General features: G+C 36.3%; 1 protein-coding gene across 1 annotated transcript in view; it reads right to left on the reverse strand.

Moving 5' to 3' along the window:
• Positions 1-26,207, reverse strand: part of LOC101900488 (cell adhesion molecule Dscam2) — a 275,819-nt gene that overhangs the window by 32,054 nt on the left and 217,558 nt on the right. Inside the window, exons 6-7 of the mRNA XM_005181985.4 lie at positions 5,910-8,099; positions 5,374-5,775 (exon numbers count right to left, since the gene is read on the reverse strand). Of these exons, the coding sequence (XP_005182042.1) occupies positions 5,374-5,775; positions 5,910-8,099 (2,592 nt within the window). The remainder of the gene's footprint in view (positions 1-5,373; positions 5,776-5,909; positions 8,100-26,207) is intronic.

Here is a 26,207-nt window from a genome sequence, read left to right on the forward strand (position 1 = left end):
CATCAGAGCTTCCACGCAAAGCGGCAACATCTGTTGAAAGGAGCAAACATTAAATAAACAACTTTTCACTATGCCCTTGTGCTATATGTTTGTGTGTGTGTGTGTGAATGTGTGCGTGAGTGAGCATTTGCAGGAGTTGGCCAAGTCATACCCTGCCACATCAAAAAGAAAAATAAGAAAAAAATACAGAAATGAACACTCCCAACCACTTGGAGGAATCTCATCTCCAATGATGATAAAATAAAATGTAAAAGGATACAATTTGAAAGGAATTTCGTTAGAAGGGAAACAAGTTTCTCTTTGAGCAAAACTGCATCATATTTAACATAAATTTCATTTGCAAAATAGTTTATGTTAGCCACAAAGTAAATACTTTATATTTACCAAGCAACACTGTTGTTGCAGTTGTTGTCCATTTACTAAGTAAACGGTATAATATTAGAAAGTTGGATGGTATGGGAGAGAAATTTAAATTTATTGCAATTATGCTTGGGACACGTTGTGGATACAGAATGGGCGAAATGAATGAAGTCCCTCTCAGTGGTAATGTCCTTTGGAAGTGGAAAATCATTCCAACTTCAGATATAGAATATTGAGTAGCACGCTTACTCAGATACTTGTTATTGTAAAAATGGGTTAATTAGATACACGCGATTATAAAAGTACGATTCACGTGTATTGCATTTAAGTTATGAAATGTGAAACTGTGATTCTTTGAATTTTCCAAAAAGTTTGAAATAGAACCAATGCCAATATCAGATCAGGACAGAGTTCCATAGGCGATTTTCTAATGCAAGTATTTTTTGTATGTTAGAGCCCTACAAGTAAGAATTCTTAACACCTTTTATTATGTAATCTAACTTCAATCCGATGGCTTCTTATTTCCATTTTTATGGCGATGTATAATAAGGTTCCTATTTTCGCGACTATCATAGATTTCAAACCTATTTTCATGTCTGTGTTGGTACCGATTACTTTTGCTCAAAATATGACATTTCTCGCTACAAATTTGTCATACATTCTATTTTGTGTTCGGTCGTTCGTTGCTGGATCTGCAGTGGAAAATAAATTTACTTTACGCGTATGTTGCGGTTGGCTTAGGTAGCAGTCACTGCGGTTAGCTAATCCAAATCCTAGATATTGCCATCATACGGTGGTGGCAATAATTACTACTGTAAAGTTGCCGAAGGGGTCACATTGCTGGTTCAGCAGACCAATTAATATTTTTTTCAAAGGCCTTAAATGGGGTCACCAAATGAGTTTATTTTCATGGTATATTGAATTTCAAATATGTGCCATCTTCACTGAACTTTGCGCTAAATTTCCAAACATCTTCCAGTGGCATTTTGTACCCATAGTCCGTTGTTTCGTTGTCATTTTTTATGTTTTCTTGTTTTTGTTTTAATGTCAAATCGAACTAGAAAATTCTGCCATTGTTTTGCAAGCTTTATTTTTGTTTAATTTTTTTTTTTTTGTAAAATAGTTGGCCAGTTTCTAACCATAAGCTGCTCCAGTATTTGCCACTAATACCTTAAAGCGTTTGCACTGCATTTAGCAAATGTTCTAGTTGTTGTTATTTAATTTTTTTCCACTTTTGCTCCCTTTTGTTTTCGCAGCATTTCATTTTGGGGTTCCATTTAGTCGGAGCCCTATTTACAATGAGTTGTTGTAGTTGTTATTTTGTTTTGTGGTCTTTGTTAATATCATTGCTACAACAAAAACAATTGTTGTTGCTACTGCTATTTGTTAATTGGCTTAATGCAAGTGTAGTTTTGAGTTCAATGCTTTACAATTCTTGTTTTAAGACTCATTCTTTGCCGACAAATGCTTCGAATTGTTTTGTATGTGTGTGAACAATAGGACGAAAAAAAAACCGATTGGTAAAAAAATTGAAAGCAAAATGAAAGTACAAATGAAAACGATTCTTGCCTATTGTGAAAATCAGCTGAAAGCGAAATTCCATTGATGAAATGTCAATTGGAAAAATTCAATTAAAAAATATCAAACAAATCAGAAACAATTGTAAGTTATGATTAAACCATTAAATGACATACATTGTTTGGACGACGGAAACGGTTAAGTTATACTTTTTCGTTAGTCCAAATTTAGGCCTTGAAGGCAAGATATTGGAAAATTTACAAAATTGTATTGGTAATTTTTGGGATTCAGTAGGAAAATATGCGTACTGAAAGAAATCTTTAAAGAAATCTGAGTTACTGAGAGGGAGAAATAGAGAGTATGAAGAAAGAGGCCTGAAGAAACTTATTCCTTTGTCATCTTAAGGCTAGTTTAAACATTATATCAGAGTCATATGTAAAATGACTGCTTTAAATTTGAGCATACATTTTAAACTAAAAATAAATAATTTGAAGCATTTTATAACGTAATATTTTTATAGTATAAGTATAGCATACAAATGTATACTATTGCGTATTATATTACATAGTTAACATATAATAGCGTTTCATTGAGCTTTCCAAGTTAATGGAAGCGTCTTTAAGTATGCAATGGAAATGTCAATTCGTAATAAATCTATATCTATAAAAGAGGAAAATGTTTATATGTTTGTTTGTAATTTATAGACTCAAAAACTGCTCAACAAAATTCCTGAAAAATTCCAAATATGCTACAGCATAGCCTGAAAGTAACATAGGTTATATACGTTTGGAAATTCCTCTTGGAACGGGAGATATAGCATCAGAATCGGAGGTACCTCCAAACAAATTAGTTTTTGTATGCACATATCTATTGATCGATTACAGATATAGTCTTCAAATTTGGAGTACCTATCGGAATTTGGGCAAAAATAGTTACATCAAATTGTATTGAAATCGGTTCAGATTTGGATATATAGCTCCTATATTTTGATTCACATATTTGATGCTCCAAACACGATATGTATGGCCGACTCCAATGAAATTCGAATTGAGTTAGCGAAATTATATTGAACTCGGTTCAGATTTGAATATAGCTCCCATACATATTTTCGACCGATTTGGTTTATTTGATGCCGCAAATACGATACGTATGTCCGATTGCAATGAAATTCGGGCTGAGAGACGAAATTTGGTACAATAATATATTCGCCAAATTTTATTGAAATCGATCGAGGTTTGGGTATAGCTCCCATATCTCATTTCAGCCGATTTCACATATCCGATGTACCAAACACGATATGTTTGTCCGATCCAATGAAGTTTGGAATAAATGACGGAATTTAGTACAGAAAAAAGCCAAATTATATTGAAATCGGTTGAGGTTCGGATATATATCTCCAACATATATATTTTCGGTCGATTTTACATATTTGATATGTATATCCGATTCCAATGAAATGCAGAATGTATGGTGGAAATTGGTAAAAAATTTCCAAATTATATTGAAATCGGTTGAAGTTTGGATATATCTCCCAATTAGGCCGATTTCGTATATTTGGTGCATCAAATATCTCCAATTTCAATGAAATATGGAAGGTGTGACGGAATTTGGTCCAAAATAAATTTTCTTAAATTTTAACAACTTGCATGAAGCGCCTTAAAGTATGTTATAACAATGCTTAACATAAATGAAGAAAAAGTAGCTTCACATAGGATTCTTACATTATGTATATATTAGCCTTAAGACGTTGATTACAAACTCTTCTAATTATTGTATGTACATCCGATTCCCTGTGGAAAATATGTGCGTATTTCCAAAATCGATTACATTCCATATTTATTGAAAATAACAATTCAGTAAACATTTACTTCGCCTGGCCCATCCAAGATCAAAAAGGACGAACAACAGCCAAAGAAAAAAAAAGCGCATAGGGAACAGAATGAAATTTGTATATTGGCTATGAGTCAGCATCTTTTGCAGAAATCACGAACGCCCCCTAGGGGGCAATACAAAATTAATTTGTTCTTTATGACTACGTCTAGGATTGCAATTCCATTTTATATTTTTCTTTTATTTCTTCTGCCATTTCCCTCCATCCATTTGTATGATGAAGGATGGCCAAGAAATTAAAACAGGGTCTTAGTAACTCGGTTTGTGGAAATTCTTAGGGAATTCCAACAGAGTGCAATACCCAAGGATTCAAGCAGGCTAAAATGGAACGCCAAGTCTATAAAAAAATAACGAAGAAACTGCTACAAATATTGAATAACAACACAACAAATATAAACAAGGAATGGAAATTGTGATACACACTGGCACTTCTTGGCCAAGTGCTCTTCTGTGTTAGGACTTTGCACAATAGCCACAAATACTTTGGCACACATAGAAGCAGCCAACGGACCCGACGAACCAGGCAACAGCCATAAACAATGGCAACAATTAATAATGAATCGTTTCTCTGGCGAAACATTGTAAATGCGTAAAACCACAAAATCTACCCAATCATTTACTCAACAACAAATACAAACACACACACTCGGACACACACACAATCACATGCCCATGGCCACAAACACTGAAAACAGCAACAAAACATTGGATGCAGTGTTTGACAGGACATGTGGTTTGGTGGCTTGGGGAATGGCCAATGGCATACCGAAGAGCACAAGGAGTGTGTGTGAGAGTAAACCACACTTGCACAAGGACAAGGAATGGCCAGGTGAGGTAGTGTGTGAGGACGGACATCATTATTAAAACAACAACAAGAGCAGCAGCAACTTTAAGTAGTATTTGTTCGAGTGTGTGAGTGTGTGCGAATGGGCGAAAAGTATCTGGTGTGGAACTGGTAAACAATGAACGATTAATGTTTATTTCGTTTTTCCTACACCTTAATCCGATACAACAGCTTGCGGTGTGAAAGCAGCCACAGGTAACAAAACTGCTGTTTCAACAAAATTCCCAACCAGATTCTCACTCAATCCCTCTTGCCACTTTCGCCGGCATTCCTATCGTGGGATTATGCTCGCCAACCGGAAGCACCCAAGAGAAAATCATTAATTTGGCTTAAAAACAGAATTTCTCTGCACGGGGATTGATAAATAGCTAAACCAAAATCGTTCCGAACCGAAGCACACAATGAGTGGAGTACTTTTGAAAATATTTTACTTAAAGCCTCACAAACTATTTCAAGTACAAGCATGGAATGGACACATGGATGTTTTCTTCTTCCATTTTTCCAACACTACAAAGTGGCCTTTCTGCTCGATATCAAAACTAATTGCATTTCACTTTAGCCGAATGCCAAGAGAACTCATCATTGCATGCAATTTTTCTTCGACCGCAATTGCCCATCGCTGGGAACAATTTTCGTAATCGCTCACATTCATCCATAAAAGAGCAACACTTTAATTTCCATCGAACCACAATAATAAATGGTAACAAATTTGTTCTTTCGGCGAGAGTTTGAGTCTGTGTGTGTTGGAGGATAGTACTTACATTCATTGCCAGGTATCGTATGGCCAGGTATTCCTATACCACCGCCCACAACACCACTGCCCGGATGATAGCTATAACCATTTTGCGTGGCATATAAGGCACTCTTCTGCTCCTCCATGCTGAGCGCCAGGTCCATGGAATGTTCCAGAGCCTTGTTGTCCAGCCCACTGGCCGGATAGTAGGGTGGCGGTGCCTGGCTCTGTTGGGCAGCAACAATTGATGGCCGCACCGAATCCATTTCATAATCTTTGGCCGCGGCACTCTTTTTCGATTGATTGCGCTTGCAACGGCAGAACATGAGCAGCAGACCAACGAACAGAGCAAAAACGATACACGAAACAATTATGGCAATTAAGGTTGGTGTGGCCAGAGCGGATGCCTCCGCAATATAGGATCGGCCAACTGCAAAGACAAAGGAAAGACAAACACAGAGTAAGAGAAAATGTTTAATTTTAATTAAAAAATTCGAAGACAGAGGCAGAAATTGTTTTGCATTCCCACCTAAGGGGCGGGAGGGGCAGGTAACGTTTACTTACTTTCAGCATCGGTGTATTCACCACAGTGCTCATGGTTCGAACGTAAGCACAGCTTTACACGAACTGTGGGCTGATGATCGTCTTCCAAGGCCAAGGTGTTCATGCTCATGTCCTCATCCTCATCGCCGTTTATGGAGTGACCCAGAGCACGACCAGCTGTACTGCGGCGGGGTGCAACCAGGCGATCTAGCACAGCCTCTTTGAATGTGGGTCCATTGCCAGATAGTTGCAGATTAACTTGATCGATAACCTCCCACGCCGCCATGGGTGTGTCACTGTTCATCATGGACTCAACCACTGCGATGAGTGACAGGCAGGTTGCACCCACATTGATTCCCAGAGTACGAGAATTGGGATCGTATGTGACATGTAGTGGTGGAGGGATTTTGCTTACTTTGGTCGTGGTCAAAATCTCATTGGAGTACGGCGACTTATCCTTGCTATTTAGGGCTCTCACTTTGAATGAATAGCTTTGATGTTGATCCAGTGGCGTAACTTTGCAAGGATTGTCACGATGGCAGTCGAATTCCATCCATTCTGTATTGCTGGTCGCCAAAGTTGCACAGTCTGGGATCAGTTGTTCTTCTGTGGGCATGGGCACACGACGATAGCTTACAAAGAATTTGGTGTTGTTGATGCCACCATCGAATCCGGGATCCCACGACAGCGTCACATAGTTGGAACCAACATCAATGGCCCTGGTGTTGGTGGGTTTCTCGGGAGGTCCCTTCTGCTGAAGACGTATGGGAGCGCGTATGGTGTTCAGTGAATTCACAACACGACACGTGTACTCGCCGTAGTCGGCGTGTGTTAGAGAATTGATGCGTAGGACGGATGTGTAGATATCATTGTTATCGGTGAAGGTATTGATTTCGTAGTGGCCATCTGATGACATGGTCAGCGGTGATGGATTGTTGCCAAATTGCCATTGGAATTCGGGTTTGGGATATGCCTGCACTTTGCACACCACTTCAGCCTTTTCGCGTATGTCGTAGGCCACTTTATTGTATTGATGCAACACAATTGGTTCGTGTTCGATGCGCAGCTGCATGCTCGAATTGGCCGAGTTTACTTCGTTTTCATAGAGACAAGTGTAGAGACCTCTGTCGTGGGGCACCAACTGATTGCCATTGGGACGGGCCTTGCCACGGAATTTCAACATACTTTGGACAGTAACCATACCATTTGGTCCTTGATCGGGATTTGTTTTCACTTCGTACAGATTGAGTTCGGGCAGAATTTCAACGCCATCCTTGAGCCAACGAACTGTGGGTGCTGGTTTGCCCTTGGCACTGCAGGTGACGGCATAATCCGTATCGGCAACTCGGCGAGTCATGTGCTGCTGTAATTTGGCCAAGAATTGGGGTGGCTGATGGATTTCCAAGACAATTGTGGCCATGGTGCCGATACCCAATTCATTGACAGCATGACAGTGGTATTTGCCCTCATTGCCCAAGTGGGCCTTGGGTATGGAGTACTGGGGTCCTTGTGCCAAGATCTTTTGAGCAGCTGTAAATTCTCCATCCATATCACGGAACCAACGATACTGTGGCACTGGCCAGCCTGGAGGTTTGGCGGAACATGTCAATGTCACACCGTTGCCGACATGCACAATTGGTTTGTTGGGAGTTATGTACGCTTGGCCGGGGCGATGACGCACCAGTAGGGCTACTGTGGAATTTCCAACACGTTCCGAACGTTCTTGGCCGTACGATTGGATAATGTTTACAGCTCGGCAAATGTAATTGCCAGCATTTTCGGCTTTGACAGAGGACAGGGTCAATACCTCCCCCGAATAGCGGAATTCTGGGGCACCCTCCTTCAGCCATTCCACGGTAATGGGGGCAGGATTAGAGGTAACGTTGCAGCGAATGTTCACCGTATCGCCCTCTTCGGCTTCACGGGTCTTTGTCTCAATCACCACCGTTGGCGGATACAGAATATCCAAAATCAATTCCTGCTCTCCCGTCTTGCCAAGGTTATTATCTGCTGAACATGTGTACTTGCCGGCATCCTGAATGCTGACACGATGTATGGTGTGGACGAGGCTCGAACCAATGAATCGGCCGTTGCGTGTCCAGCGTACATTAGGTACTTTGGGCTTGGCATCGACATTACACTCCAAATTTGCAGTACGATCACGTTCGACACGCAGCGGATTCTCGGGGCCAACTTCAACGCGTGGATAATCTGCAAAGAAAACAAGAAGGCAGAACAAATGTAAATACAGGCGAAAAAAATAAAATCAAAATAAAGCATTCAAATTCAGCTTAAGTCTCACTAATAGTAACCAATTTGAGTGGGTGGGTGGGTTGGTCGGTTATGACAATGACACAACAATTCAAATGCCTGTGTGTCGGTATGTTGGTTGTGAGGGGAAACTACCTTGGAGATGAGCACGACCCAGAACTTTAATTGAATATATTGGTTGGGTGGGCAACCTATCCGGAGGAACTGAATTGGCAAATAATGATTTAGTCGCCCGAGAAGCAAGGAAAGCAAAGAAAGAAAAAAATTATTAATAACCGCCTTATTGTTTTGTTGTTGTTGCTGTCGTGGTTAGTCCCTTTGGCAGTTAGTTAGTTGCTGATGTTGTTGAGGCTATCTAGTCATGGAGGCCTTCATGGGTGATACTTATTAAAATTCAAGCACGCACATCCTTTTTTCTGTCTGCTTTGATTTCTTGGTCTTCCTCTGCCCCTTCCTCTTTCTATCTCTCTTTGTATATTCTTGGGTTAATTAGCAACAGTATTTCATTTGCAAGCTTTACAAAATCTGTGCAAATCAGAGCTCATTATTACGAGATAATAAAATGGAAACAGTCACTGAGGCATTGAGGCAATCATAAATTCATCATTAATCCAAGGCACAAATAAACACCATTAGCATCATCAGCTTACCACGAGCCATTGGACGGACACATAAAACTCCAAATTCCCATACAAGGATGGTGATTAACGGTGCTGAGATTTGTTGTTTTCCGTGTCTTGGCCAAGGCGAAACGACACCTATCATGACTCCCAAACGACGGCCATAGCTCGGGGGATTTCTTTTATTGGACAACAACAGGCATTTTTGCACCCCCACCTCCTTCCACATCTGTTCCCTGTAATTAAAACACTTTTCACCAGCTCGTTCGTTGATGGTTTTCCACCATTTTAGTTTAATAAGTTTTTGGAACAATAGTAGCAGCCGGAAGGCAGAGAGAGAGAGAGAGGTAGAGACAGAGTAACAGGCGATTGCAGAAATTGCAAAGCTCAGCAGTGGCATTATTCCATTCCAGAACAGCCACATGATGGCAAGTGTCCACAATTCCACAATTAAAGTGCACCAGGTGTAGCCAGTGTACAAAACCACTCGCATTCCAATTAAATAGACTGTCATTTTATTATGTTGCTCGGTGTGGAGTCTATGTAGATGTGTGTGTGTGTGTGTGAGTGCGAGTGCGAGAGAGCGCGTCTGTGTGTGCTAGCATTTGGTGGACAATATTCCTGTGATCATGGAAATAAAGGATAGAAACAGCCGGGCAAGTGGTCGATAGAAAAAAAGAGCGAATGAAGCACATTTTTAATGGCACTAATAAAGTCACCAAAGACAAGAAATTGTTTGCTTAGGATTTTATTTGCCTATCTGTGGATGTGTGCAAACAATTCAATAATGGCTTGCTTCACTGGTCTCGCTGACATATTAAAGTCGGATAAAAATGTTGGCAAATTCATTAGGAGAAGGATAGAAGGTTTTATAAAAAAAAACAATTGACGAGAAAGTTTGAGAAAGTTGAGTGGAAGGCCTGTCATGATATTCTCTGTTTGTTTCAGTTAGAAGTGATCACCTATTTTGCGATACGAAATTTATTTGTGTTTTAATAGTGACAAGGTATGAATAGACTAGGCTTTGAGCCATGCCAGAATATATACAAGGAGAACGATGCGCTTGATTTAAATACATCGAAATAAATAAAGATCTGCAACATTGGAAATATAGGATTAGGTAATTTTTTAATACTGGTGAGGGAGTACCATTTTCAAATTAGCCTTAGGCATTCCCTTAACATTATATTTACAATTTCTCTGCAATATTTTGTATTTCTCAATTAGGACTTTTGAATTGAGCTACATTCATAGGTCTTTTTCAGCCGTAGCAGATTTTAATTCTAACATTTTTGTAAATATTATTTGGGGGACATATAGAGGTTTTGTTGTAGATTTCTCAACATTATTTCCGAATTATGGGATACGTTATTACATTGTTCCGGAAATCACAGTGCTCTGGAATATGCAAGTATATTAAGGACATTTTTAAATTTTTTCTTAGAAAACTTTCAGGAAACTTTTTTTGCAAATATATAATGGTTGGTATATATAAAGTCAGATTTTTCAGATTTTTTATCATAAATATTCGTGATTTTTAAGAACTGAGAGAATTTAACGTATGCCCCGATATTTATATATTCTTAGGAAACCATCACAATTTTTATTAGATATTTTAATGCGATTTAGTCGTGATATGTCTGTTTTCTCCCACTTTTTTGTACAAATTGTTATGAAATAATTTTTGACAACAACAAATCTATTAAACTTGGCAAAAACTTGGTCACATATAAATTTTAATTTCCAAAAGTGTTTACAACAATAAAACATGTTTATTGTTCTTTTTCTACACATTTTATGCCAGGACTATAAAATAGCGTCTGGAATCAAAATAACATACATCAACAAAATGATGGAAAGGAAAGGCAAGGCATACCAAACACAAAACAGCAAAGACAATCCTGTGAAATAATTGAATAAGTATAAAAAATATACATATGTATGTGTGGGTAACCTTCATGGAGTAGTAAATATATTGGGCCGAATTGTAATAGGGCTTTTTCTAGCAAAGCAACTAACACGGCTCCAAATAATATAAATAATAAAAAATTTAATATACCGAAAGGCTTTCCTGGTCATGTATTTAGATTCAAAATACAAAATTCAGTGGAGCCTAGATATGGCGAACGATTAGCTTTAAAACAGGGACTTTTCGTTTTAATTTTAAACTTTGTTTTAAAGGTTTTGTAGTAATTAATTTTTTTGTTCGAAATTTTCAGTGAAGCACGAATGCCCTCCATTAGGGACGCGGCTCAAAAAGCTTCTTTTGTGGGACTAAGGCGACACATTCATAAAGGTTTTTATAACAAAGTTATTGCAAACATGTATCTATCAAAATTTTCATAACACAAAATAAATAAATTTTTTTCTCAATCTATCAGAGCTTTTTCAGAGTGGAACTAGAATTTTGAAGGACCTATTTCTCACACACCTGTAATTAAGTCCATTGTATTCCCATGCCTTGTACAGTTTAAGACCGAAACGTCAACTTCTAATTTGCTTTTCTTGAAGTCAGAGTCATAACCAATGTTATGCTGGATAACTTTTAAAATTTTGTCTGTTGGGACATATGTTTAGGCGTCTGATTTCCGATTAAGAAAAAAAAGAATAATTTGGAACATATTTCAAAGCGTAGTTATTTTAACCGAATCATTGCGACAGTACCACATGGTACCACTTTTAGTCATACGTATTCTTCCTGCCTTCCAAAATTCGTGGAGGTTGACAATTAAGTAAAAATTGGAAAGCAAATGTCTCCGCAACGAAGTGGTTTATATATTTCCTAATACATATGAAAGCTTGTTACTGTTACGAAACTAATTAAGCTTCGAGAAAAAAATATAGTTCTAAATGTCAGTTTCTACATCGTGTTGTAGTCATTTGTAAAATATTTTTTTTTTACATTTTAAAATGAACAAATTTGTAGGAAACTATAAAGCGATGCCAACAATTTTTAAATTAAAATACTACTAAATAATAAGCAAATATTTATATAACACTTCTAATATAAATATATTACTATATACTATATTGAAGAGCATTCCCTTGCAGTTAGTAAATTGTGTAAAGCTAATTAAAGTATATTACAAAAATGCTTGAAATAAATGTAGAACATATAACTTTACATATGACTTTAACATTCTGTGTATATTTGCCCTTACTGGACCTTTATAGGACTTAGATAAATAAAGATTACCCACTTTTTTGACATTTTACTATTAAATTTAACCAACGTATTGGGTAAAAATGTCATTAGTTGTTCGTCATATCCATAGGTGATAGTATCATAAACAACTCCCTACAATTTATTTTGAACTTCATTTTTGTGATGAGTTATAAAATAGACGAATAACATAATATATTTGTCAAAATATTGACGCTTCCCGAATATTTATATATCCACATACATACATACATACATAGCTCTCCTCCCTAAGCATGAATAGTCTAATATACCTGGTTTGCGTGCCAAAATGTTATGATTCGTTTTAATGCCTCAAACGAACCCAGTAAATGTGGCCGATACCCAACAACAATAACTGTCTGTAGTCGTTAAATTGTCCGCACTTTTATTAACAATTTTATGATAATTTTAACAACAATTCACCAAAGTACAACAATATAGCAACAAAAGGAATATCTTTTGCACATAAATAACACTTTTGTTAAAGAAACAAACATTTATGGCTGCTTCGTTATGTGAAAATGTTTAATGTGCATGACAAACAAACATTAGCACCAGTTATGGTGAATGTTGGGCTCATATTTAACCGTTTCCATCAACAAAAGCGGAAAATATTTGAGTTGTTATGTTTTGATTTAGTTACGTGGTTAAATGTTAAGTTGGATTAGGTTGCAAATGTAATTAGATTGCCATATATCATACAATATGGCCCAGCGAACATATTATGGTGTATTTGAGGGCCTTGCATTGAGATTTTTAGAGCAAAGAAGGTTTCAATAGTTTTAAGAGAGCAGAGGTAGGAGGATAATCAAACAAACATTTCACATCAAAATTGAGGAAATATCTCAACGACCTTGATTTGCAATTTTATTCCCCCTCCTATATTCCTACCAAAACTGGGTAGAGGTTAGAATGACATCGAGTTTTCCAATCAATATTAACTTATTTATATTTATGTGCCAGATAACAACACAACTGTTTTGTTAAATTGTTTTGTTTACATTAGCTGCTTCAACTTTTCACTGCTACTCCATTTAACGGTTTATTTACTTGTCTGGGGAAATCTCAAGGAAAAATGTTAATAGTTGCAAATTTGATTTGGGCAAATACAGGGTGTAAATATTGAAATAATTTTCCAGTTTATTAAGAAGTAACACTCTTACCAGTAATAACACTCTCTCTCTCTTCAATTTGGTCAGTGATGAACAAAGAACGAAAGCTCGCCGATTTGTTCAGCATAAAATTATTTATTTTGTTTACAATGTTGTTTTTTCCCCCAGTTTTTGTTTTGTCGCAGCTTTGTTAACAATGGCCCAGATGTCAACATAAGCCATCGCATTGTTGCCCCAATTTAAATTCAGGGCCACGAGATGTAATTGAATTAGCAGGACAGACGTGCATATATTTGAACTCTGTATTTGCGGTAAGGTGGTGGCAAGTCAATTTCGATTTCAGGTCGCTCGTTCGCTTTTCGAGCTGAACAATGTCCACCTCAGCAACATTTCACACATTTTGTGTTTATAAATATTTGAGCAATGGATGGTACTGAGGTTGCTGTCCAAACAATGGCATTTTCGATTGGTGAGCCGCTGCCTCTGGTAGTAGGCACTGGCATTATTCAGGGCCTAACAATGAACTGGCCAGGGTTTGTTTTCATCGCCGCTACAAATAGGGATATTGGTTTTTTTGTGTTATTTTTGTTTCTTTCTTTCAATCAATTTTAAATTAAAGGCATTCACTTTGTTTGGCCTTTTGCATTTTCCAACAGAGCTACGAAAATAAATTCTGTACACAAATAATACAATTTGTTGTATATTTTGTATTATTATTTTACTTTTTTTATATTTTTTGTTGTTAATTTTGTTGTTGTTGTTGGTTACGAAGACCAGTAGTACAATATAGGTTATGTAAGTTATGTGAGGAATGAAAGAAAAAAAAAACGAATCTATTCAAAATTGATGAACATGACGTGATGAAAAAAATTAAAGGTGACCAGCTCTTTTTTATGTGGCGTTCAGATAAATGTATAACAAATAATCTGATAATAATAGTATAGTACGTGGTAAAATTGGGACAAATTGAGCATCAAAGGGTGACGTATCTCAAACAAGTCGATTTTGCAGAAAACGCATTTTAAAGTGTGATTGGGAAACCGACACTCTGCATAAAAAAGTAATATCTCATAAACTATTTTATCAACTTTACTTTTCGAACCATTTCTACTGATGTTGCTGTTTTCTCCGTCCACTTCCTTGACGTCGGGCTACGCTGCCAGTATCGCGGTAACGAGCGATGGTACGAGACACAAAAGATTTATTCAAATTTAAATGCTGGAGTGCCAATAACAGTAACAGCCAAATACAAAGGAGTCACACTATCACGCTTGATTTCCATCACGAATATCTTTTTCCTGAAAAATTCTCACCAAAATGCTTTTGTACGCTTGTAAACAATATAATGAGCTGTCACTGTATAATTTTAACAGCTGTCGGAGGAGTGGCTTAGAAATGACAGCAGTCTGAAATTGGTTGCAGTTTTTTCATCTCACCCTGTATATAGACAAAAAAACGTATTTCAAATTTCCTCGTAGTGAATTACAAATTTAATGCCACGTTTCGGTTTCCAAACTCATGCAGAAGAAAAAAACATGAAATGTCTGGTCACCCCACTCTTTTGGAAAAATATATCGAATTGATGGCATGAACTTTCTATTTTACCAATAGAGGGACGAACTGTTTGTTGTTCAAAAAGATCCAACAATGTATGGATTGTGCTGGAGTAGCGGCGGAGGCTGGGAGATTGAGGAGTAGAGCACAACAAGGCCAAATATAAACAGGCAAAAACAAAATATTCAATTTATTTCTAATCTTGCCATAAAAGTTGTAGGATTAAAAATCCATTAAAAATCCTGGTGCGTATATAAACACGATGACGATGTCGAGAACAACAATCACTACTACAAAAGGTATTGAAATAATGAACAACAGAAAAAAAGAGAGAGAAACGATACAACAACGAAAAACATTTGTAGTAATACCAAAATAATGTAATGAAATCCAAAGGGGGGTTGGCGGAGGTGATGTTTTTATTTTTTTGAGGGGGGCTTGGTTTTATGAAGATTGTTCAATATTAAATTGAACAAAAATTTAATATTGTATATATTGTAATGAAACATGTGTCTTAAATTAAAGCATACTTTTAGGCAAATGTTTTAAATTATTATTTTTATGATTATTTTCATTTAAACACTCCCCTGGCCGGTATAATAAACCGTATAACGAAATGAGGGCACAAAGTTTGATAGAATTTTGTAAAAGCTTCAAATTAGGGAATTAATTTTCTAGTATTATCATTCATGGCATTTTCCTAAAGTATTTAAGGTTACAACAAGTTGTTAGGGAGAAGAAGGGAGAAGTTTATCTAGGATTCACACTTTTAAGGGATGCTGTGGGTAAACATTAATTTCATTTTGCAAGCAAAAATTTTAAAATTCGTTAACAAATATTTACTTCAATTTGTGCATCTGTTTATGGACTTCCGAGGAAAGCCAATTGTTTGTGCTTGTGTGTATGGATTCTTAATTCGTATTCGTATTTCCGTAAATGTTGTCGATGTTGATCTCGTTTTATTCAAACTCCAATCAAGGAAATGTATTCAAATCTAATTTATATCAGAGGCAAATCTTATTTTCAAAGATAAGGATGTCAATGCCAGTTATTTATTTGTTCATTCAAGTCAGTTCAACAAAGCTCCGGCTAATTAGTTACTTGATATACACAATTACTGGGAATTGTTTGTGAGATTTTCGACATTCAATGGACAAATTGAATGTTGAAAACAAGGAAGGGCATATTATTCTAACTGGGGCGAGCTTTGAAAGGATTTGCCAAAGAAACCATAATCCTATAACAAAAATTTAAACATTGGATTTTTAATCAAAATTAAATAGTAATTATTACTATGATCCCGTACTTTTTTCCAAATGTAAAATTAGTTAAAGAAATCAATTAAAAAATGTTTGGGAAAAATTGAATGGAAAAACTTGGATTTGTTAAGAAAGTATGGAAATAAAAATTCAAAATAAACTGTTTTTACCCGACCAGATTTAATTCCTTCAATCAAAATTAAGGCTAGTATATACATAATGTTAGAGTCATATGTAAAACTACTCTTCCTACATTTATGTTAAACATATTTTAAGGCGCTTGACGCAATTTGTTAGGAAAGAAAGGAAAATGCTCTATAGTAAATCATAAATTTCTATACTCGCAGTAAAAATGTAATATATGTTTATTATACAGTATATATAACAAAGTGTTGCCTTTCGTTTAAGTTTGAAAATTTTTGGTAGCGCCTAAAAGGCTGCTACAATAATGTTAATTTTAAAATGTTAATATTCGCTACAGCAAGTGTCGGGAGCAAACACTATTTACCTTATTTACTGATTATTTGTTAAATACACTTACATATCTAAAGAATATTTAAGCATGTAGCATCCCCATTTTATGTAATGATATTAGAATAATACATGATAGTTTTAAGTGTCCCTGATATTTATTGTTAATACCATGTATTTAATGAAATGAATGAAGTCTCAATAAATAAATAAATAAAAAAGATAAATATGACTCTAACACGATGTGGAAACTGACCTTTAGTCATTTGTTTCATTTTATTTTTCTTGTTGGGGTGTTTATCTATTTAGTCTAGTTTACATGCCTTGTTTGAGTCATAAGATAAATGGCCGTTCAATTTTTAGCATATTTTTAAGACTTCCTAATGCCAATATTAAATATATACTCTGGTAATTTTAAATATACAATATATAATTTTAATTGATACAGCAGTTCAAATTATTAGTCATGAACTCAGATCTTTAGCCCTTTCCTTTAAAAAAAAAATTGAGGCGACATCTACATTTCGATGTTGCTATATTATTGTTAAATATTTAATTTTGAAAAGTACTGTACAGTATAGTTTTTTTTACTCATTCCCAATTCTGTTAGAGCAAACCGCAACCCTATCTCCCATCTTCGCAGCATAAGCGAACTTTATGAAAAAAAAAAAAAAAAAAAAAAAACAACAAAATCTCGAATGTAAAGTGTCCATAAATAATATACAAAGCTTGTGTCAGCATTGAGATATTTATTTTTTTAATTTATTTTTAAAAGCCACAACGAAAATAGAAATTTACTTATGGTGGTTGTCGAGACTAATTAGGGGGTTGATGGGGTTCCTCTATTCGCAATCAATATATAAGCTAAAATTTTGTAATTTAATCGTTTCCGTGAAGAAAAAAAAAAACAAATAATAAAACCCACAAAATTTGGCCTGTACCCAAGCTACAACAACAGCATAGTACGTGGCTTTAATTAACAATTTTTGGCTGTCAGAATTGGTAAATAGTATCATATTTTAAAAGTGTGTTTGCAAATTTAGAATTCCCCAATATCTTCCTTTACCCATACACACACATATGCACCCACATATGTGTATAGAATTTCCATTAGATGAGAGAATGTGATCTGTTCGGAATTACGTATATTTTCATTATGAAACTTTTCGTTTTATATTTTCTTTTTGTTTTCAGTTCAAGTAGTTGAAGTGCGAAGAGCACGTAGCGGTGTTAAACTGAAACTGATTGTGAAATATGGTATAAGATATTTTGAGCCTACAATAATGTTGGTCAGTGCTGCTGAGAGTGGGATGGGTAGGTGTTAAAATTGCTCTGCTGCTGCTGAATGTTTGGAGTGTAAATTCCAGCCACAGAACAAAAAGCAAAAAAAGTACAGCAGCTAAACATGATAAATGAAACAAAAACATTGTTGTGAAGTTTTTGTGCGGGAGGGTGAGTGTGAATGCTCACCAACTACAACCAAAGCGGCGATATATAACCCCCACACCACAACCATCATGTCTATATTGAAGATGGGAGGTCTAATCTTCTGCTTCCCATTGGAGTATTGGAAATGAAAACTAGCCAGGAGCAACCCACATTCTATCTACCACAATGTTTGAAAAAATCCAAAAAACGAAGTCTACCTCCTATGGAATTCCTCTCTATCTCCATTCCTGGCCATCAACAACGCCATGTATCGCATCGTGTATGTATGTAACATACATAGATTATTGTGGTCTGAAGCTAACATGTGGAGGTACAATCAAATGCTTGTTTTCGTTGTTGTTTGTTTGTTTGCAATACATTGTAATGGTAGTGGTCTTAAAAAAAAATATAGTAACACAACATAAAGTGGGTCGTCATAAGGTAAATTGGGTCGAATTTTTTGTGCTTTAAAAACACATTAATTTAAAAAGCTAGCATTACTTCATGGGTTACAAATGCTGTATTCATAACTTTATATTGGGTCCTGCAGGACTAAAAATATTTTAGATTTGCTAGAGGTTGCTGAACTTCTTCCCAATTCCAATCTCTTGTATGATACCTCACACAATTGGCTTGGTTTTTAAAACTGTATTCAAATAATTCTCTGAGGACTATCAACATCATTTAAATATCATCAGAAGATTCAAAGTAGTTTCCCTAAATGTCTATATTTCTAAAGGAACATTATTTTAATAAGAAATACATTATAGTTTCCAATTATAATTCTAATTTAACAGAATTCAAGTGCTTGCATTTCAAAGGAGATACCATATTCTACCTTCTTAATGTCTAACACAATGTCTAGGATGCTTTCACGCTGCCAAGACACCAATTTCTTTTGTAGACAAATTAATTCATAGCTACGAAATTGTCCATGTAAAAGTTATTAAGGCATAGTGTGCCGTTACTTGCCACAGGCTTTGGAGATTTAAGATTAAAAAATACTAAAGTTTCTGCAGATAACCACAACTATTATGTTGCCCTTACGCACACCAACACCCAGACATATGGCAGGAGTTGTTGGCAAACTCCTGGCAACTTTTCCCCCGTGGCACTTGGCAATACTCGAATGCGTGCACAATTAGAAGTGAGGAATATCACACGCGTCTTAAGCGCCAAAAAAGAAACCAAAGTAGAGCTAACCAATACACAAACACAGCGCCGCCTCCCCCCATTCCCGCTGACCACAATATATATAAAAATTGATGATATGTCTTAAGGGCCAAGTTAAAGTTAATTTTATTTGATGTGAACGGCTAACCTCTGTAACCTCAGGACATGATGAAAATGTTAAGACAAAGAAGGCAGGGAGTTCGGTTGCAAACTAGAAAAAATTGGATTGAAATCAAAGAAGGACTTATTACAAATTGCATGCGTGTGTGTGTGAGTGTGTGTTTGTGGGCGGTATGAGTGAGAGTAACATATGTTGTTCGTGGTAAAACAACCATAATTAATGTCATTTATAAAACATTTCTCGGTGATGTGATGCCAGTGGCCACAATAAATGTGAGTGTGTGTGTATATGTGTTTACAATCATAATGCTGCACTTGATGTCAAGTAAAACTGATGAGTTCAGTTGTAAGGGTTGAGTGGGGGATGGTGTCCATGCAAGTAATTTGATTTAACCAACCCCTTGAATTTTCCACAACGCCTTGTTGTTATTCTACAATTCCGTTCAATTAGCTGCAAAAGTATCGAACTTGAAGTGACATACTTGTCTGCTTGAGGGTGTTCGATCTCACATAAAATGTAGTTTACGGTATATAATAATAACAAAATGAAGAAAAAATTGCGGAAACGGAGGTTGGTCCAAATCTAATAAAAAAAATCATTCGAGGTTATTTCCACTGAGGCCATCAATGTGCTCTAATTTACAGCAAATCTTTAAAACTTATATAATCGAATGCAACCATATGGGAAAATTCTAAATCTCTGGCTTTGGTGTCAACGGCGTTAAGAGTGTTATTTAAAATTAATTTTGATTTCATTTAATTAAAAAAATAGTCGTAAAATTCTGGCCATGAATATGACAGCCATTCAATTTGCTTTAATTATAATTTCAAATAGATGCCTAGTGTAAAAAAACTGTTTTAATAGATGAAAAGAGGATTGCTACAGCATCGTCATTTCTTTTCTTCATGTGCGCAGTGTTATTGACCTCCGTTGGCTCATTCCGCGGGCTGGCGGCTGGCTGGTTTTACAACTTAAAATGCCAAAGTCGTCAGTTGTAAACTGGCTAATACAACTCTGATATTGTTGACTTGAACAAGTTCCACTTAGACTTTATGTGTGATATGTATCTTTAGAATCTTTTAAGATCTTTAATAAATGGAAAGCAAGACACTATTACCCCCTCCCAACCCACCTCCCTTCTGTGTCTTTTAAAGCTCTTCAAAGCCAGCATCGCATCTTCACTGTCAAAGGCAACATCGGCAGTAGTGGTAGTAGCACAATATCAAAGTAACAAACAAGCCAGCAAGATGTCTAGCAACAACACAAACAACAACGGCAACACATTACAACTTTGTTGATTTGGCTTGGCTGGCATATTCTTTGTAATTTTGCTGCTGTTGCTGTTTTATAAGCCAAACAGTTGAGAAGCTGCTTTTCGCTGTGCGTTTGTGTTTTCCATCTTCTTTTTTTGCAGTCGTTGTTGTTGTTGTTGAGCAGAAAAACTGGTTAACAAAGCAGTGTTGCAGTAATAAAGCAAAGCAACAACAACAGCAACAACGAGTCACATCATAATTTCTTCTTGTCTGCATCTTCTTCACAAGTAACATTGGAAGCCGAAAATGTATTGGTGTGCCGTTCTTGTGGCAAGCAGCTCCATAGAAGCTATCCAAGCGACAAACAACAATTCATGCTATACGAATATGATGTTGTTGAAAAAAAAAACAGAATTGAAGCTACCAACTAAACAACATTTTCTCCTTAGTTTTCGAATCGAGAAGAAAATAAGGTTCGTTCTGTGTTTTTCTTTCTCTACGCATAAACCAACGAAATCCATTGAAGTGAGGCGCAATGATGTTTAGTTGTGACGTTGAGACGAGGATATTTAAAAAATTTGTATTTTTTTATTAAAAGTACATAATGTTTATATATTTTCTCTAAAATTCGGATATGAGACTGAATCGGAAACTAGGTCAAATATTCAAATCTGGTATTTCAACAAGTATTGAATTAATTAATTGAAAGAAAAAAACAAATAAATAAATATAGAAGTACAATTTTCATCGATGTTTCGACATCACCCATCAGTTCGGTCTGTGGTAAACTATGCAGCTCTGGTGTGGTCTGCCAACGTTAATGCTACGCAGTGGAAAAATATTGAGTCCAGCCAGGACTCCATCCTTAGAACCGCAACAGGGTGCTTCCTCATCACATCTGTCGAACATCTACACGAGGAGGTGAAAGTCTTACCCGTGCAACAATATAATAGAATGCTGTCAATGCAATGTCTGCTTAGGTGTTATAAACAGAGCAAAACCAATCACCATCTGGTGAATAGGCAACCTCCGCCAAGGCACGTCATGAAAAACCTTCATGATCTAGAGAGAGATAGAGGTACAGAGGTATAACAGAGAGAACTTTCAGATCAACAGGACTTAGTATTCACTCTGACGCGCTCGCTGAAGTCATGGAGGAATGTAGAGTGAATACCTTAATCGAAGACCATCTCCTCCCACCGCAGCTGAAGAGCAAGAGCTGCCCGACAAATCCAAGTAGTTTTGGCACAATTGAAATCCGGATGGTACAACCGTCTCAATTCGTATTGGGCCCAGATTGACAGCAGTATGCAAAAAATTTCTCTAACTTGTGGCTCTGGCGCACATGTTACTCTGACCAGCCAAAACTGCTTATCTAACGTGGAATCGTTTAGGAATCAAAACATACAGGTAGTTTCCTTCTTGAATTTGATTATATAAACTGTTGAGCTATCCCAAAGTTGATCTTCTTCAAAAGATCACAATTCATTTACCTCATGCTGTACTCTTTCCCTACCAGGATAGAAACCAGAAACTGGATTCATACACCACAAATAGATGCAATAACGATAGTTTAAATGTTCTATGAACTTCTACATCTGGATTTCTTCTTCTTCTTCTTATGCTATACAAATTTAGTTGTTTGCTGATTTTGCTGTTCCCGACCCGCTATTGTTATTTCGGCATTTCAACAGTGTGACAAAGCCTTGCGTATGTATATACGGTTACGTTGTGTACATTTTTGTGTTGTGTTGTATGTTGCTGATGCAAAATCATTCGTTTGGTTTCATTTCATGATTGCGGAAAAAATGGCTAATAGTTGTGCCGAGTACAATTTAGATTTTTATGACAGCCAAGCAGATAGCTGTAGTGAATGATGCTGATGTTGCTTTCCACCAACACGACCATCATAAATGTGTTCGTGTGCTGCCTCGCTTACTTGACTAAATCGCTTTTATCATGGTCTATAAAAGAAGAAGAGGAAGAAACAGAAAATAGCAACAATCACAGTACATCCAACATTTACAGAAGCTTATGGCCGTAGCTACGCTAAACGTGGTTTTCTCTGCCTGTCTAAATGAAAATTATTGCATTGTGTTTGGCTCATTACTTGTGAATTTCTTTAGTATGCTTCCATCGAGATGGGTTTTAGCCGACCAAGGAGAGAATCCAGGCAGCCCGCCAGTCATCTAACTACCCACCCACAGCCACTCGCAATAACAAGTTTTAGATTTAGTTGCATTGCAAAGACAACAATTCCCAGTTTTGTTGTTGTTGTCTGTGAATGTGGTTGTTAAGTCGACCATAATTGATATGTCTTTGAATTTGTAATGAGCATATGTCTGTCTGTCTGTCTATCTGCATCTGAAGATGTAACAATATTTCGTTTTTCTACAACATGACAGGAGTGCATTTGTCATAGTTTTCTATGAGGATGGCCTCGAATGGAATTTGATGGACAGTAAGAGGAATTTTATATATTTTCTGTGAGATGTTAAGACTGATTAGATGTAAAACATTATTATACTACCACATCGCTCATAGAAGATGGAGGTATAATAGTTTTTCCATTCCATTTGCAACATCTTGTGGGAAACCCCCAAAATACATATATTCTCGATCTGCATAAAATTCTAAGCCGATTAAGATAAGTCCGTCTGCTGAAATCAAGATAGAGAACATATAATGATACTTCCTGATTAGTTCTCATTGAGTGTGGACACAACTAAAGCAACATTTTCGCATTTAGGCTAAAACTCAAAAAAGACCTGTTTTTTTGTCTTGAAGACTCTGGGAAAAATTTTCGACGAAAAGTTCTATATTTAGGATATTTAGTACCTGAAACAATTGTAGCTGCCCCTGTGAAACATTAATTCCTGCCTGAGACTCGTGGATCGCCGGATTCCTATCAGAAATGCCGATTGGAAACTGTTGTTATAGAGACGGCTCAGTGCTAGGAGGGGGAGCGGAACTGGGACTTTTTTATTGACGGACCATATACCGTAATCTCTTTCCGCTTGGCCGACCACAATACGATCCCTCAAGAGGAGGTCCGGGCGATTGCAGAGTGTCTGAACTGGCTTAATGCTAACACGAGGCCGTCTAACGTAAACGTCCTAACGAAGAGTAAAATCGCTATAAAACCTATAACATTCGAAACAGTAAATTCAAAATCCGTATTGGAATGTATAAATTCAATCAACAACTATTCCCAACACGACTCAGTACTCATTATATGGGTACCAGGTCATGCGGTAATTAGATGTAATGAGAGAGCGAACCCTCTCGCCAAAACAGACAGGGAGTTAGCAACAGTAAACTTGGACAATCCAATACCGCTAAATGTGTCACATCTAGAGTTAGACATGGAAATGCCCATATATCCGCATAGAACAATGGACGCATAGGGAAAATCACAAAAATCCTATGGGCGACCCCTATGAGATAAAAACGAAGAACCTTTTATTGCTAGACAAGAAAGTGATTATCAGTAAAAGACATCCTCACGAGTCATCTGGGCCTACAAGCTCATTTCTACAAAATAGGTTGTGCGGATAAAAGCATATGCAGGGCATGCGTGGAAGATGATGAAACTTTGGAGCGTTTTCCCGGCTTTTTCAAATATCAGATCCCAATTCTTAGGAAAAGACTCCTCATTCCAGTCCTAAATCAGACCATGGTAAATGAAATAAAACGGCAACTGAATTTCAAATATAATAGACTGTAAACTGGCGGTTTTCTTTTAACAACCATTAAGTCTAGAGCGCACAAAAGGCCTATACTTGCTTAAGTGTATGTCCACCAGGATATGTGGCGATTGTTTCTCCTCTCTTTTCAACCCAACCTAAAACACCCAAGGGTATTCAGTATTTATTTATTAAAAATTTACAATCTAATGCTTTCTAAATTTTATACGTGTGAGGATGACCGATTTGGCCACAAATTCAGTTCATTTAATTTCTACTTATTTAAATCTAGGAAAAAACCTTCCTAGAAAGTAGTGCCACTTTGTATTGATAACTTTTATCCATACACTTGCATTCCCACATTAAATATATCAATTTTCGCTATTGCGAAGATTTGAAAATATTTGATTTAATCTTAAAACCCCCGTTTCTTTTTCATTTTTTTCAATTAAATTTCATAATTCAGTACAAATATTCCATTAAAGACAAAATTAAATAGAAAAGCTTCGCGAAGATTCTGTAAATGTTTCTGCGATTAATTGCCCATAAATTTCGCCTCTTAACGTTAGTGTCCAAACTTTTCAAATTTATTTATTAAACCGAAATCAATTTTCCTTTTAATTAATAGATAAAACTTTGGGATTTTTATTTGCCCTTGACATGTTTTTGGCCATAAAAGGAAGGAAAGATTACTAGCATTTGCACATCTTAACAATGGATAATTTTGTGTAATTTATTTATGAATAAATTTTATGGCTTAATGCTAAAACAACAAAAAAAAACTTTTAATTGATGAAAAGCCATAAATAGAGAGCAGGAGTGGTCTCAGTAGTTCTGTGGCATTGGCCTTTGTGTGTGTAGCGCCCTATATCTCTGGCAATGCATGAAATGTAATGCAGACAAAAACACATCCTCCTGTAGACATGAATAAATTTCGATGAATAAAGTTTTCCTATAAAAATTCTTTATTAATTGGCTTCAAAACTTTATTAATATTCACCAGTTTGTTTTGATAACTAAAAGATAAAATAACTATTTAAGTTTGACTACCCCAACCAAGGTGATGCCCTTCCTTCTCAATCTATGGAATATTTCTGCTCGAATAAAAAAAAAAAAACGAAAAAAAAACACTACACAACTCCCACAAACATAAAACAATTTAAATTGTTTACTTGTAATTTTTTTCCTGATTTTTATTTACAGAAAATAAGGAAAACGAACTTCACATGACGAGAAGGAAATAAACGAGCAGGGCGTAGTAAAACCCAACAGTTTTGTAAGAAGTTTTTCTTTAAACAATATTTCCATGCAAAGGTAAATATTTGTGCAACTGTTATATGTTTTGTTTTTTTTTTCGTCTTCTCTCCATTTCTTTCAATGCTATTGCTCCACAGAACATGCAACAGTCGTCAGTTGTCTAACCACAATCTAAGGCCAAACAACAAGAGGAAGGGGTGTGAGGTTCATTGAAGACTACTGCTGACTAGGACTCCAATAGCCATCCAGCCAGCCATATGTTGCCTATCTTTGCCCTGTTCTTGCCTGCGGTTGTTGCATTTTGAAATAGAGAATAACAAAACAGAAAAGTAATTTCAATATTTTTATCCTTTAGCTATTTATTTACATAAATATGAAAAAGATGTTGCAAATACTTTATGGACCTTGGGTCGAAGGATGTGGCATAAATGTGAGAAGGAAAAAGAATACCAAGGGAAAAAGATTAGGATGGAATGGAGTTGGAACGACCAGTGGTTTCATTAACACACCATATATCGTTGAAAATAATCAATACACGGAAGAATTGTAAACATTTGATGCTAAATTCAAATTGATGGTTATAAAGTTGTATATGGATTCTCAGTATTCCACCTTTAATTTCCTTGTACGCCAAATGTATGTTTGCACATACATATATGTATATTTTTATACAAATCCACCAACAAGTTATATCAGTGTACTGTGCACGCCTTTTCCATGGAATCCACACACACACATACAGACAAAAGCAAACAGTGTAAGTGATACTCAGATAGGGCAACATGTTGTTGAGAGGTACTTATGTATATTTTTTCCTCCGTTCAGTTTTTTGCATTTTTGTTTCGTCCTGCCACTACTGTTTGCAGTTACCAATGTTTTTTTTTCCTGTTGCCAACTACGTGGTTGAAACAGTCATAACGTATCATCGTA

Source organism: Musca domestica, unplaced genomic scaffold (genome assembly GCF_030504385.1).
Source record: "Musca domestica strain aabys unplaced genomic scaffold, Musca_domestica.polishedcontigs.V.1.1 11, whole genome shotgun sequence".
NCBI classification, from domain to species: Eukaryota; Metazoa; Arthropoda; class Insecta; order Diptera; family Muscidae; genus Musca; species Musca domestica.